Here is a 15483-nt window from a genome sequence, read left to right on the forward strand (position 1 = left end):
CTGTGAGTCTGGCATCGGCTAGTGGTCATAGTTGTGGTGGGGTGTGGCCAGAGCTGAGAATGGCCAGCCTTTGGCTCCTGCTCAGAGAAGCCAGCTGCCAGTCCCTGAAATCACTGGGGCCTATGTAGACCCCCAGCCCTTTCACAAATACCAGCATCTACACACAGACCACAGTGACTCAGGGCTGCCTCTCCTCTAGCTGGTTTGCTGGGGGACTTTGTGATGACCCAGGGGAATGGAGGAGACCCGAGTTCTAGTCCTGGCTCAGCTTTAACACCTGATAGATAGGACATTCGTTTACTCAACAAATATTTATTGAACACCAGGTACTATTTGGGGAGCTTGGAATAAACCAATGAAGAGAAGACCAAGAATCCCCTCACCTCACAGAGACCCAGTGGAGAGAGAAGACAGTAAACCGATGGGATCAATAATTGTGAATTCAGCTAAGTGCTTGGCGCCAGCACACAAGTTCCTCCTCTGGGAGAAAGGAGGGGGTTGGACCGGATGGTCCTGGCGGTCCCCGCAGGCTTGGCTCTGAGGGCTGAACTGGTTCCTGCTACCTCCAAGTCAGCCCTCTTTCTGGGGGACAGGACTGTGGTCTGCCCTGTGTCTGGAGATTAGAGGGTTTGGTTCAGGGTGTTGGGTCCTGGGAGACCTTTTGGGTACAAATCCGGATGCCTCCAGTTACTGGCCGTGTGCCTTAGCCACATTGTTTAACCTTTCCAAGCCGCTGTTCTCCAATCTGTCAAAGAGGGATAATAGGGTGATTTTAAGAAGTTGATGAACTAAGGCGTGTACACCCTTAGCCCAGGGAAACATCAACTGTTGTTACAGTGTTCTTATCTGTCACCCGTGGTGACCTCTTCTCGGCTTCAAGCTGATCTCTCATCTACCCTCCGATTATGTTGGACCTTGTTAGCTGTTTGAAACACCACTCTGGATGTGTGAGCTTTTTCTGTCTCACTGCCTTTGCCTGGAAGCCCCCCTGGATATGTGGATCCCTTTCCCCTTTACTGCTGTCTCTGGATCCCTCCTGCCCTTCCTCTGCTACATTGGTCTCCACTTCTGGTCTCAGCTGAATGCTTTGTCCTGACCCCATGAGCATCTTCTTCCCTGCCTGGCTAGGCCCTCCTGGGTGCCTGGCCCCCTTGACCTTCCTGTGCAATAGACGTGGATTACTTGGGTGATCTGAAACCCTTAGAGAGCGTCCCCATGTCCTCCCTTTGGAGTTCTTGGTGGCCAGCCAGCCACTCGGGCCTGATGTGTCTTCCCAGTTCAGCCCAGGCTGAGTCCGAGAAACGCTTGCTTCCCGTCGGCCATGGGCAATGGGCATTGTGGTTCTGATGCTGGGACAAGGGCAGGGGCCGCCCAAGGATAAGAGAATGGAAGCCCAGAGGTTCCCGCCCCTTCCCCCAGAATGACCCCCTCTTTTTTTTTTCTGTCCTGCAGACACTACCCCAAGCAGTCCTTCACCATGGTGGCCGACACCCCGGAAAACCTCCGCCTCAAGCAACAGAGTGAGCTCCAGAGTCAGGTGAGGGGGCGGGGCCTGGCCCTTGGGGGCGGGGCAACCCCTTGATTTAGCAAGGGCTCCTTCCTTCTGTGGTTACTCAGCAAGGCCAAGGCGCTGAAATCCTAGCAGTTACCAATCTCCCTGCCCCCACCCCACCCCCAGTTACTTCACATTTCCTGACTTGATCAGAGAAGTGGGCGAGAGCGTACCCCACTTCCTACCGAAAGTGGGTGGGAGGGGTGTGGGCGTCGGATTTTTTCTGCTTCAGGAATTTTGTGGGGGACCCCTAGGGCCCACCTCCTCCCCCACCTCTCCACTCACACCCACCCTCAGAGGGCAGGCTGCAAAGGGGGCCTGTCCTGCCTGTGTCTCCTTGGGCCTGATTTTCCTGAGCGCCTGCTGGGTGGGGAGCCCTGTGTGTCACCACAGTAGGGGGAGGAGATGGGCTTCCTGCGCCAGGGAGAACTCGATCTTCAGGGGACACTGAGGAATAAGCAAAGGTCCAGAACCTTTAGGCCAGAACGACTAACCCTGCCTGGGGGTCTGGGAGGGCTTCTGGGACAAGCCTGGCCTGGACTGTGGGGTGGAGTGGGACAAAGCGGGGCTTCATCAGAGACCCCTTGGGGAACGTAACCAAGTAGGCAGGGTACCCAGGGCCAGGAAAATGTCTTGCAGGATCCACCAGGGCCTTAGAGGGAGATCTCTCCTGATCCCTCCAGAGTGGGGCTCCTGCTGTCAGATCTTGATGTGACTTCTCTGGTCACATGAAGGAGAATCAGCCCTGGGCCATCTACATGCATTCTCTCGTTGAATCTTCCGAGCAATCCTGCGAGGAAGATGCTATTTTCCCATTGTACAGATGAGGAAACTGAGGCTCAGAGACAGTAAGGGACTTGCTAAGATAATATATGTAGCAATAGAGGTAGTAAATGTATTAATAGTTAATGTATGGAGTGCTCAGTGCTCTGGGCGTATTAATGTTCAATCCTCACAACAGCCCTGTGCAGTTGGCAGGATAGGTCTCACTTTATGGAAGAGGTTCAGGCCTCCTGTGTGTCCTACAGTGATGGGGAGCAAGTAGGGGAAGCTGTTGTCAGCAGCAGCTCACATCTGCCAGCCCAGACCCTGCCCCCGCTATGGTGTGAAAGCCACAGTCACTGGGGGAGCCAGTGTGGATACCAGAGCCTTGCCAACTGAGGAGGGCTGAGTAGCCCAGCTGGCAGGAAGTAGGCTTGAGACAGCGCTGGGGCCTGGGCCTGATCTGCACAGGGAAGACCCTAGCCAGGCCCTGACCACCGCCCTGGACTCCCCATCCTCTCTGGAGCCTACTGGGGCCAGAGGTGGAAGGGGCTACGTGGGGCAGGCAGACCTGCCGTCACCCCACAGATTGAGAGGAGTGTGGGAGTGTGTGTACACACTCAGGCAGAAGCAAGGGACACACACACACACACACACACACACACAGACACCTACTCTCAGAAGGAGAAATTCAAACCCTGTTAATTCCCTCAGCCTTTGTTGGTCCCACAAAAGCTGGGCTGCAGCTCTTTTTGCCCCTGGAACTTGATCCCTGAGGGGCGGGGTCTGTAGGAGGAAGCAACCCCTGCCCAGGGTCTGAAGGCTCTTCTAACCCACCTGTCCCCCCTGTCCCCCCGGGGCCTGGCCCCACTGCTTGCCTCCTGGGTCCTGGGCTCCTGGCTCTGGGGCCGGCTGGGGAAATCATGAGAAAGGCAGTCACTCTTCATAGGTTCTCACTGCGTCCTTCATAGGACTTCATTTAATCCTCACAACCACCTGATGACAAGGAAATCTTGTCCCTGTGGTGCAGATGGGGACACAGGTGAGAGAGGCCATGCCCCTTGCCAGAGCCCCGTGACGGACGCAGAAGTCAAGCCCCTCTGCAGCCTGCTGTGGCACCTGTGCGCTAACGCCCAGGGTGCTCCAGTCACCAGTGGGGACAGGGAGGCCTTTTGGAATGCAGTCCCAGGCCCCGCCCAAGGGGCTTCTGTTTGGCAGTTCTGGGCGGATCCAGGAATCTGCATTTTGGCGGCCCTAGTGGTTCTGATGAGGGCTTTTGGTCCCACAGACACGCTCTGAGAGGCTGAGCCAGGCTGTGGGGGAGGGAGGGAGCTGAGGAGCTGCTGTGCGTGGTGTGATTAGGGCTTTGCATTGAGGCCACTGCTCCAATCTGCAGTTGGGCTCCTGGGGGCTGGGGCTGGGATAGGCAGAGGGTGGAGACCCCGGTCCTGCCCTCTTTGCAAGCCTGGTTCTGTCTCCTACCTCCCCCCGGCTGTGTGGTCTGAGTCTGGCCCCTTGCCTCTCAGAGTTGTTGTTGTTTTTCCTGCCGGGTAAAAATAGGGACAGCAAACCCGGTTACCTAGAGGTTGGGGGCTGGGCCCAATGCGCCGAGGCTTGAAGGGCTGAGCGGGCCTGGCGGGGGCGGTGATGGGCTCTGGTTCCTTTGGCCACCGTGGAGGAAGGGCCGGGCCGGCTGGCGTGGCCTGCGGCTGACGGGAGGGGAAGTGGGAGCCTCTTCTACCTCGTCTGCCCCGCCCCACCGGGGTGTCAGCTGGTCTCTTTCCAGGCCCCTTCCTGGGCCTGCGTTGGTGTGTCTCTTCTCAGTCTCTGGGAAGTTGCCCATGCTCTTTCAACGTCGTTTTCCTGTCTCTAGATTGGTTCCCAAAGTGGTACGTTGGGTGTCTGGGACACCTGGAGCCTCCCCTGTGGGGGCAGCAGCCACAGAGCTGACCAGAAATGACCTTCTGGGTGGTCCTGCCCAGGCCTGGCTGAGGCAGGGCACTGGTGGCTGGGCCTGGCAGCTCTCCCATCGCCAGCCCTGCGCTGAGAGGCAGCAGCTTTGGGGTGGGGCTGAGCTGGGGCGGTGTGGGCCCCTGAGCCCAGGCAGAAGTGCAAGAAAAAGGTCTCTTTCATTTTTCCCTCATCATCCATGGTGCCGCGCGTGGGCTATGCCACAGGGCACATGCCACAGGGCACAGGAGAGTGTAGCAGAGCCTCAGGCTCTGCCCTGCTCTTGGCAGGGTTCCCACTCTCTTATCTTGAATCTTGTGACCAGCAAGGCAGGCAGCATACCTGTGTCACTCTTACTGGAGCTGGCTGAGGGTCAAATGCTGGATCTGCCGTCACTAGCTGTGTGCCCTTGGGCAAGTTATTTAACCTCTCTGAGCCTTAGTGCCTTCATCTGTAAAGTGTGGATTACCTCTCTACAAAGGTCATTGTGAGGAGGTTAGTATATACTGGGCATTTAAAACAGTTCCTGGCATACAGTCAGCACTCAATAAATGTTCGCTGTTACTATTCTCCTGGAAATGAGAGGAGATGGAACTTGGGTGTGATAAAGCTGAGGAATACTAGACCTTCTGATGATTGCTTCCAGAACTGACCTTTTTCATTGGCTCTCCTCCCCCATCTGTGTGTGTCTAACTTTATTTTTATTTATTTATTTTTGATTTTTTGCTGGGAACATTTTTTTCCCCATTTATGTTATGAACTCGTCACAATCCCTCTTTTTTTATGTTGTGTATTTTATTTATTTATTTATTATCTTTTCTGGCTGCTTTGGGTCTTCGTTGCTGCACGCGGGCCTTCTCTAGTTGTGGCGGGCAGGGGCTACTCTTCATTGCAGTGCACAGGCTTCTCACTGTGGCGGCTTCTCTTGTTGAGGAGCATGGGCCCTAGTGCACGCGGGCTTCAGTAGTTGTGGCTTGCGGGCTCAGTAGTTGTGGCTCGCGACTCAGTAGTTGTGACGCACGGGCTTAGTTTCTCTGCGGCATGTGGGATCTTCCCAGACCAGGGATTGAACCTGTGTCCCCTGAGCTGGCAGGTGGATTCTCAACCACTGCACCACCAGGGAAGTTCCTGTGTGTGTCTAATTTTAAAACGATTTCTTTTTTGTTAGAAGGGGGTGAGTTACACGGTATGTGGGTCCAGCTCATGGTAGGTACATAGTAAGTAGAAATTGTTGGTATATTTTTTTCAATAAAATTTTTTAAAGTTGTGATCTTTTCTCTTATGTTGGGTCAGCAGGGCAGTTCTTTTTTTTTTAACATCTTTATTGGAGTATAATTGCTTTACAATGGTGTGTTAGTTTCTGCTTTATTTTTCAAATTATGCTGCCTGTTTGGAGATTTTATGTCTGCATTCAATTCATTCATCATTTACCCAACAAACACATGTTTATACCTACTGTTTGCTACAATAGTGATGAACAAGATAGATCCTGAGAGAATAATTAATAAATTTACATATTAAGAAGTAGAGTTTCTTGGGGCCGTGTTTGTTCAGGCCTGAGGGGCCTCAGGCATCATTCCCAGCCCTGCCTTGGGAGTTTCCAGGATGGGAGGCCCAGGCAGCATCCAGGCTGCAATTATCTAGCTGCAGTGCTGAGTTGTATCCTGTACCAACAAAGCAGGTTGAGTGACCTTGGGCAGGTAACTTCCCTCCTAGAGCCTCCTGTCATGTCCTGGTGAGCCATCCCAGATGAGGGCAAACACTCCTGCTTGGGTGCTGAGCGAGGCTCTAGGCAGGGGCCTCCCCACGGTCTTGGTTCCCCACCTTTTACCTCTGCCACACACTCCAGCTCCAAACAGCCTCCTGGAGAATCTTCCCCACCTTGATTCTCCATAGTCAGGGCCTGCAGGTGCTTAATAAATATGGTCACAAACTCCAGAGCTGGGAGGGCTTTTAGAGATCAGCTGGCTAGCCCCTCTCAGGGGACCCAGAGAGGGGGACTGACTAGCCCAGGAACATAGAGCAAAGTAGTGCTGAGCCCGGTCCTCCATCCTTTCTTGCCCCCACTCCGCCCAGCCCTGCCCTCTCTGGGCGGCCTGTGCCAGGAGTGAAATGAATTACCCTCCCCAGCAGGGAGGGAGAGGCAGTTCCCGAGCCTGGGAACCAGCTGATGTCATTGTAGCGTTGCCATGACAATTATTCCCCTGGATTAGGGGCCTGACGCTCTGGAGGCCAGGAAGTAGAGGAGGAGTGGGGGACTGGCATTTGTTCAGCACTTTAAGGTTGACAAAGCACTTTCACACCTACCCTTATCTGTACGCATTGAGCCCTGCTGTGTGCTCCACAGTGTGTTTGCTGCTTTAGAGCCACTGTCTGTAATCCGCACCATTAATTGGAATGGGTCCATCATGATCCGCATTCTACAGATGTGGAAACTGAGGCCCGAGAGGTTAAGTCAATTGCCCAAGATCACGCAGCAGGTGGGAGACAGCCTATGTTCATACCAGCTCCCTCTGGCTCTTGGCCTACGCTTGGTGATAGGAAGCCCCCTCCCCATATTTTAACTGATGCCTATGACAGTCCTCTTATAGGTGAGGAAATCAAGGCCAGAGGCCTTGGATCTGCATCTGGAGCTACACATTTTTTTTGGAATTTTGAATTTTATTTTATTTATTTTTTTATACAGCAGGTTCTTATTAGTCATCCATTTTATACATATTAGTGTATGGAGCTACACATTTCTGACTCTAAGTTTCTTACCTTTCCTGATGCCCCCTTCCCAGAGGGTTCTTTCCACCCCCCTACCCCCAACACTAAGAGTTGCTGTGCTGGCCCAGGCCTTACTGGAGGAGCTGATGCTGGGCAATTCTGGGCCCTTGGGGTGGGTTGGTACCTGTACCCACTGTGTTAACTTCCAGTCTGATGGGAACTAGCACATCCAGGCCTTTGTTTTTAGTCTGGATCAGAACAAAAGAGGTTCTGGAACCTTTTAGGCCCAAGAACCCCATGGATGGGTAAGCTGGGGCTCGGGAGACAAACAGGGACCCCAGCCCCTGGGGGTTGTGCAGAGGAACTGACAGGTATGTACTGTCAGTTCGGTCATGGTGCAGCTTGGCCCTGTGGCCAGATGACTCCACGCCTGGGAGCTGCCTGGAGATTCCCAAGGTCCTGGGCCTCATGTCCTGGGCTGACCTGCCTCTAGGGCAGTACAGCCCCTATGGAGGGAATCCAGGCAGCTGGTGGGGTTTGGAACAGCTGGCTGCCGAGGTGGACAGTGAAGACTCAGAAAGCCAAGGAACAGTTCTCTGCCCCAGGGACATTTCCAGCCTCCATTTTGTTCCTCAAAACCCCCAGGGAAGGACAGGATAGTTTTCATATTTCAATTCTTTTAGTGCTTGGGAAGTCCTTTCTGACGTCTGACTCCTGTCCCTCTGGTACTCAGGTTTCCATGGAATTCTCAGAAAAGAGGGGGGCAGTGGCGGTGTGGTAGGGGACTTCCTCGGAACTTGGAAACCCGTTCTGAAGTGCTGTCTGTCCCCCGCCAGTTTCATCCCCTCCTGTGGCATTGACCTCAGAAGCCAGCCTGGCAGCCGCCGGGGTTTGTCAAAGGCTCATTGACTGAGTTTTCCGAGCGGCTGTCTTACCTCCCCCCTTTCTGGGCACCAACTTTGTCCCTTGGTACAGCCCTCACTCAGCTGGTCACTTAGAAACTCCCTCGGGCTTTTGGCGGGTAGAGCCACATCCTGGCTAGGATGAAGGCTGGGCCAGTCTTTGGAGCTCTGGAAAGAACTTCTTCCTCTAGCTTTCAGGCAGGACGGGCCAGTGGTGAAGGGTCAGGAGTCAGGCAGATGAGGGTTTCATCCTGGTGGCTCTGGACATGTGCTGCTAAGCTGCGTGACCTTGGGCGTGGCACTTTGTCTCTCTGCGGCTCAGTTTCCTTGTCTGTAAAATGGAGCTAATGATAGTATACAGCAAGACTTAAATGAGATCGTTCATGTAAAGCGCTTGGCACTCAGGATACGCTGAATCCATATTAATGGTTTATTATCATTGGTCTAATACTTTTTGGCCAAGCCTTGTGCTTTGAGTTGGGACGTGGAGGTGGATGTCCCTGCAGGGGGGTTTCTGGTCAGGGTCTCTCTCCTGGCTGGTTGCTGCCTTAGGGGTGGCTGCAGGCTGGGGCCCTCTCTGCTTCCCGTGCCTCTACTCCAATCCCCCTCCACCCTTTGGTCCTCCAGGTGCGTTACAAGGAGGAGTTTGAGAAGAACAAGGGTAAAGGCTTCAGTGTGGTGGCAGACACGCCCGAGCTCCAGAGGATCAAGAAGACCCAGGACCAGATCAGTAACGTAAGCTCCCCTGCTCGCTGGGGTACCATACTGATGCCCGCCCGCCTGGCAGACAGGCATGAGGCCAATTCTCTGCTGCCCCTGCTCTCCTGGGCCTGGCTGGCGGCCGCTTGAGCAGAGGGAAGGGAAGGCTTTGGAGTTCCCAGATGCCTTTCCTCTGTGCACCCCCAGATTCCCCCTTTGATACCCTCTGCCCACAGTGTATTTCCGCCTTAAAAGGACTGGACTTTTGGGGGGGTGTACGGGGAGGGCCTTTATGCTAAATCACCCCCGTACCCCTTACTCTCTCTGAAAATCCCCCCCACCCCTGGCTGTGGTGAGTGCCAGGGTCCAGACTGGCTGTTTTGTCTGAGCACAAAGGTCAAAACTGGGTGGCGGGGTGGGGAGAGGCGGGCCTCGCCCGTGTCTGCCTCTGGGTGCTGACACTGCAGTCATTTCCGCCCCTCCTCCCCCACCTCGGCTTGCTCTTCCTTCCTGTGTAAAAACCCCAGCCGGTTTTGCCCGCTGGCCCTGCACCCCCTGGCCTGGCACTCCTGGGCCCAGGGCGGTGACCAGTGTCTGGCCATGGCAGGGCTGGGTGTGGAGAGTGGGCAGTGGGTCGTTGCGCCCCATGGCACCTGTGGCCAGGGGACAGGCCTCAGTTCCCTGCTTGGTGGAGCCACGGACCAGCAGCCTGTGTGGCTCTGGGCTGTGGGAAGGCTGCCTAAGGGGCTTTGGGCAACGTGAGGTCAGGGGGGCACCACTGTGAGCCACAAGCACAGGACGTGGGCCACAGACCCGTGTCGCACAGCGTCCTACAAAGGACCGGGCAAGCGGTTGTCTTCATGTCTGGAACAGGATGGGGTTGGCAAGTTGCCCGCGTCACTGGGCACAGGGCCTGGGTGTTAGCTGGTCCGCCCGGCGTCCAGCCCTCAGCCCTCCACCCGGCCTCCTTGGTCGGTCACTCCTTCTAGAAGTTGGCTGGACTGTGCTTAGGGTGGACTCCGGCAGTGGCTCAGGTGGATGTCAGAAGCCAGGGCCCAAGCCATCAGAACCTGCCATGCCCAAGACCATGACTTTTAAGCTTTGACAGCAACCTGCAGTATGAAATACATTTCACATCGTGACCCACCGAACAGGCCTGCTGATTTATTTAAGGGAAACAGAATCAAAACTTCCAGCAAAGAGCGCTTTACCGCTTAAAGGGCATTCGGATATTTTCTGTTCTATTTTAGTGTGTGAAAGACGCTGGTTGCCGACTTAACTAAATGGGTTTCGCAACTAGGTTGTTGACCAGCAGCTTGAAATTCATGGCTTGAGGAAATGGAGTGCTTCCCGTGGGCTAGGACGCCTCCGAGGGCTGTAATCCCTACCTGCTCCGCTGCTGCTCTGCCCACCACCCCCGCCGGAAAAAAAAAGGCCTGTCTCAGTTGCTGCTTTATAAGCCAGGGCCTGACCTCACACCCTAGAGCTTTCCTGCCAGTTGGTGCCCGGACCTCCAAAGGGTAAAGCCGGAGGAAAGAAGGTGTGGGTCTCAGCTCTCCACATGGAAAACGGGAGGGAGGGGAAGCCACGGGTAACGGAAGGAAGACCCAGTTGGCTCACAAAGCTGGAATCTTGAGTCTTCAGCCTCTGTGGCTTTTCATTGTGGTCTTATCTTGGATACCTGTTCCCGACCTACAACCCGACCCCCAGCACATTCACTCATTGCTTCCAGCCTGGGGGTTTTAGAAGAAGAGACAAGCCCAGTCATCCCTGCCTCCCTTTCAGAAAGGCTTCCAGAATACTTCACACGCAGCCTATTGCACCTGCACGCACCCCCCCTTCCCCTCCCCCCCCCAACTAGTTATTGGAGGTGTTAATGTCTGAGGAGCCCCGGTAACAGAGCTCACTCTGGCCAAGACACTCACACCTGAGGCGATAACATCTTATCTTTAACCACAGGGCTGCAATTAGCTGATTGTCCTCTGCTCTGAGGTGGGGGAAGTGACTTGAGCCTGACCTGGTTCTGCTTTTGCAGCTTTAGCTGGAACCTGTGACGTGTGACCACAATGCTGGAAGACTCTAGGTTTTAGCAAGTACAGTTAGTCTGTCAACTGTGGGCCTCCAAACAGCTGGACGAGAATCACTTGCAAAGGTTGATTGAAAATGCAGGCTCACAGGCCTCCTCCCCAGGCCACCTGGGAGCAGGACCCAGGAACCAACATTTTCTCTCTCTCTTTTTTTAGGAACCAGCATTTTATTTTTAAAATTATTTTTGTTGTTCCTTTTTATTTTTATTGAGCTATAATTGGCATACTGCACTGTATACCTTTAAGCTTTCCAACATAATGATTTGCCTTACATGATGAAATGATTGTCACAGTAAGTTTAGGGGACAGCCATCATCTCATACAGATACAAAATTAAAGAGATAGAAAATAAAATTTCTTTTTTAGGAACCAGCATTTGTAACACATTCCCTGGGTTACCTGAAGTTTGAGAATCGTCACCAAGAGCTTGAAAAAGCTTCACCAGAGGTGCCAAGGCCTGGCCACATCCCAGAACCCCCCGGGGAACTTTAAACCATGTTGTTAACTTGTCCCTCCTGCAGAAGAGTTTTGGGAAAGATGGTGTTTAGAGCCACACCTTTTGTTTTATATCCAAAATAGCGTTCCTGTATGTAGCTTGTCACTCACTTCCCAGGTTAACGTCAGATGACTCCTCATTTGCGAGGAAAATGTCAAGCACTTAGCATGTGATAAATATTGTCAATTGCTATTAATTTAAAGGCAGACTTGTCTGCTTTCCACACTGTGGCTAAAGAAGGGACATGGACTAAAGTTTGGCTGAAAAGTTAGGCCACTGTCTAGTACTGAGAATGTCTGGAAAACTTAGGGAGCAAGGTGCTAGTTAGATATCTGTGGTGAGTATTTGTGTCCTTTTTTTTTTTTTTTTTTTTGCGGTACGCGGGCCTCTCACTGCTGTGGCCTCTCCTGTTGCGGAGCACAGGCTCCCGACGCGCAGGCCCAGCAGCCATGGCTCACGGGCCCAGCCGCTCCGCGGCATGTGGGATCCTCCCGGACTGGGGCACGAACCCGTGTCCCCTGCATCGACAGGTGGACTCTCAACCACTGCGCCACCAGGGAAGCCCTGTGTCTTTTTTTTTTTAATTGAAGTATAGTTGATTTACAATGTTGTGTTAATTACTGCTGAACAGCAAAGTGATTCAGTTATACATATATATACTTTTTTTTAATATTCTTTTCCATTATGGTTTATCATAGGGTATTGGATATGGTTCTCTATGCTGTACAATAGGACCTTGTTTAGTAATTGTGTCTTCATTAAAGGCACCTCAAGGGGTGAGAGGCCAGGACTGCAGGCTGTGAGCTGAAATTTATCCTGGCCTTTGGTCACCAGCTGTGATGGCTCTAATGGACGGAAGTCTTTAATTGCTGAGGTCCCTATATGGGAGCCACAGCCTTCAAGCAGAGAAGCTTTTATTTATCTACATATCTACTTATATACTGATTTTCTGTGTACAGTTTTGGGTCTTTTAACTTTTCCTTTTTCTGTGAAGTGTAACACATAAACACCTGTGTGTGTACTCACCATGCAAGTCAAGAAGCAGAGCGTGACAGCAGCCCTGTCAAAATAGAGTTTTCAAAGTGTTAAAAAACAACAACAAAAAACGTAACTCTCGTGCAGTGAGTACCTATCATATAATTACCTTAATTATGAGGAACCAGCTGGAGCATCTGACAGGCAGAGGTGATACCTAGTCTGTGAAAGAAAGCACTGGATATAATTAGATACAGAACTAGTTAGTGTTCTGCCATTAGCTGCAGAACTAGTTAATGTCCTCCAGGACTATAAAACCATAAGATTTGGGCTTCCCTGGTGGTGCAGTGGTTAAGAATCTGCCTGCCAATGCAAGGGACACGGGTTCGAGCCCTGGCCCGGGAAGATCCCACATGCTGCGGAGCAACTAAGCCCGCAAGCCACAACTACTGAGCCCACGTGCCACAACTACTGAAGCCCGGGCGCCTAGAGCCCGTGCTTCGCAACAAAAGAAGCCACAATGAGAAGCCTGCGCACTGCAACGAAGAGTAGCCCCCTGCTCCGCAACTAGAGAAAGTCCGTGAGCAGCAACGAAGACCCAACACAGCCAAAACAAACAAATAAATACATTAATTTATTTTAAAAACCCAAACCATAAGCTTTGGAGATAGCCTTGCTACAGGCAGAAATCCTTTGAATTTCTTTCAGTCAGAAATAATTAGTAGCTTATATTCCTTAAATAAGCCTCATTCCTTATAGTCCAGGCCTAATCAGTAGTAAAGAGTAAAGTCAAAGAAAATTCTAGCTCCAGAGTCAAATGGCCCGGAGGTGGGCTTGTTGGACAACCCTGTAGTTTAATTTTTGAAAACGTCTGCTGTTCTTTTCTTTACAGTTTTAAAATGTAGCTATGCTTTCTTTTTTTAGTATGTAATTTTTTTTCTTGTTTTTAAATTGAAGTGTACTTGGTTTACAATTCTGTGTTAGTTTCAGGTGTATAGAGAAGTGATTCAGTTTTATATATACATATTTTTCCCCCAGATTCTTTTCCCTTATAGTTTATTACAAGATATTGAGTATAGTTCCCTGTGCTATACAGTAGGTCCTTGTTGATTATCTCTTTTATATTTAGTGTGTGTATATGTATCTCAAACTCTTAATTTACCCCTCCCCCCAACTATGCATTTCTGAATACTATAGTTTTGTTTTTCCCAATTTTGAACACATCTATTCTTCTGTGTCTTGCCTCCTTTGGGCAACATTGGGTTTAAAGAATCATGTACATGTTTGCATGCAGCTGTAGTTTGTTCTTTTTTGTTGTTGTATAGCATTCCATTTAAAATGCTTATATTGATTCAGGTGTTGATGGTCATTTGGATTGCTTCTATGGCTGTGGACAGCTTCACACATATTTCCTAGTGTTAATGTGGAGTGGAATTGCCAGATCTCAGAGCGTATGTTCCTTCAGCCTTACCAGATAGCACTGAACTACTTTTCGAGCAGTGGTATTGATTTACCCTCTCGCCAGCAGTGATGAGAGTTTCCATGGCTCTACATCCTTAGACTTGTTCATTTTAGCCACTTTGATTGTGTGTAGTGGTATCTCATGGTTTTAACTTGCATTTCTCTGATTACTAATGAAATCGAGCACAGATTTACAGTTGTTTTAAAAACAAAATCGTGTTAGTCTCTCACAGGGAGCACAGCATAACATGGTGGTTGAGAACTAGGAGCTGATGTTAGGACTCACCCACCCCTTACCTACCTCCTGAGCGTTGGTTTCCCCATCTGTAAAATGGGGATGACAGTGATACATTGTTCTTGGGCTGGCTGAGAAAAGGAAATGAGTTATACATATAAGGGCACCACAGAGGACTGCAACAAACGGAAGCACTGTTAGAAAAAAACAGGCCCTGGCTGGTGAGCTGACTATTCCATTCGAAGCCTGATATTCCCTTTTTGGTCATGCTGTAGAATCATGTGGAAGCAAGTGTGGAGTTAGACCTTTGTTTTCCACCACAATCAGGAGAGCAGGGGCTCAGAAAACGGAACATCAGCTAGCAGAAAAAATGCATTTTTCTTAGGTTTGGAATGGACCCTCAACTAGTCATCCTGGAGTCCTGGCTGGCAGGGCCCTTGGATGAGTGGGGAGGGTCCTTAGGCCTGGGTCCCTCCACCCATGTGCACTTGGATCTCATGGGCACAGTTACAGCCTGGCATCCTTCCATGGGATCCCAGGACAGTTTTTAGACCAGGGCTCTGCTGACATTTCTGAGCTTATGGTGACACCTTTTCAGGGCATTTAGACGATTCGAACTTTGCTGAGCTTGGAACAGGGAGGGATCAGACAGGGCCTTGGCCTCTGAAAAATGTTCATTTCCCTTTTGAATGTGCTAACACCCTTTAAGGTGCCTCCTTGTTTCTCAGACCACTAGGTTGATCAGCAAAGTAATAACAGTTTCCTCGCTTGTTGGGCAGGGGAGGGAGAGGAAGTTGAGAGGATTGAAATTTTATCGGGTGGGGCTGGGCAGAAGGGAGCTGCAGCCTCGCTTTTTGCAGTCCATTTCCCCTCTGCGCTGCAACTCCTGACTCAAGTGCCAGGCACCCCTTCTCTCAAAGTTAGGGTGACCTTGTGATTATCATCCCTTTTGAGAGTGAAAGGCAGTGCTATTCATATCTATTCCAGAAGATATGAACTGGGACTAGGGGCAGACTTGGGCATGTGGTCACCCTGACCCAGGAAAGGGCCTGTGCAGCTGTGGCTTTGTCCTTGTGTCACCAGCCTCAGCCCTGACTGAGTAATGAAAGTCATTTAACTTCTGAGCCTCATTTACTTCTGTAAACTAGGAATTAAAGTGTACCTCTCCGACTTATTTTTTTAGGGTGATTATTGTCAGGGCCAAGGGAGATTATGTGCAGAGAACTCAATGTGAAGAGCTCAGCAAAGGTCAAGGTTACTACTATTACGATAAACAGGTGGTTCCTGCATCGATGGTGGGGAGGCTGCCACTACCCTGTCCACCTGGATCAGCTGGCCCTAATTTTATATATATTTACGCATGTGGGGTGGCTTTTTAAGGAGCAAGATGGATCCCATCAGCCACTTGTGGAAATGCACACATGTCCATACTTGCTTTCAGCTCTAGAGTTTGGCTAGGTTCCTAGAGGTAGCTGGGAGCCTCAAGACCACGTGGGAGCAGGTGGTGCCGTAACCTCTTTTTTTTTTTTGCGGTACGCAGGCCTCTCACTGTTGTGGCCTCTCCCGTTGCGGAGCACAGGCTCCGGACGCGCAGGCTCAGCGGCCATGGTTCACGGGCCCAGCCGCTCCGCGGCATGTGGGATCTTCCCGGACCA

General features: G+C 51.4%; 1 protein-coding gene across 1 annotated transcript in view; it reads left to right on the top strand.

The window, feature by feature from the left end:
- Nucleotides 1-15483, top strand: part of LASP1 (LIM and SH3 protein 1) — a 36919-nt gene that overhangs the window by 14499 nt on the left and 6937 nt on the right. The window contains exons 3-4 of the mRNA XM_079725606.1: nucleotides 1453-1537; nucleotides 8503-8610. Coding sequence (XP_079581732.1) covers nucleotides 1453-1537; nucleotides 8503-8610 — 193 coding nt within the window. The remainder of the gene's footprint in view (nucleotides 1-1452; nucleotides 1538-8502; nucleotides 8611-15483) is intronic.

The sequence above is a fragment of the Hyperoodon ampullatus genome (assembly GCF_949752795.1).
Source record: "Hyperoodon ampullatus genome assembly, chromosome: 19".
Taxonomy (NCBI): domain Eukaryota; kingdom Metazoa; phylum Chordata; class Mammalia; order Artiodactyla; family Ziphiidae; genus Hyperoodon; species Hyperoodon ampullatus.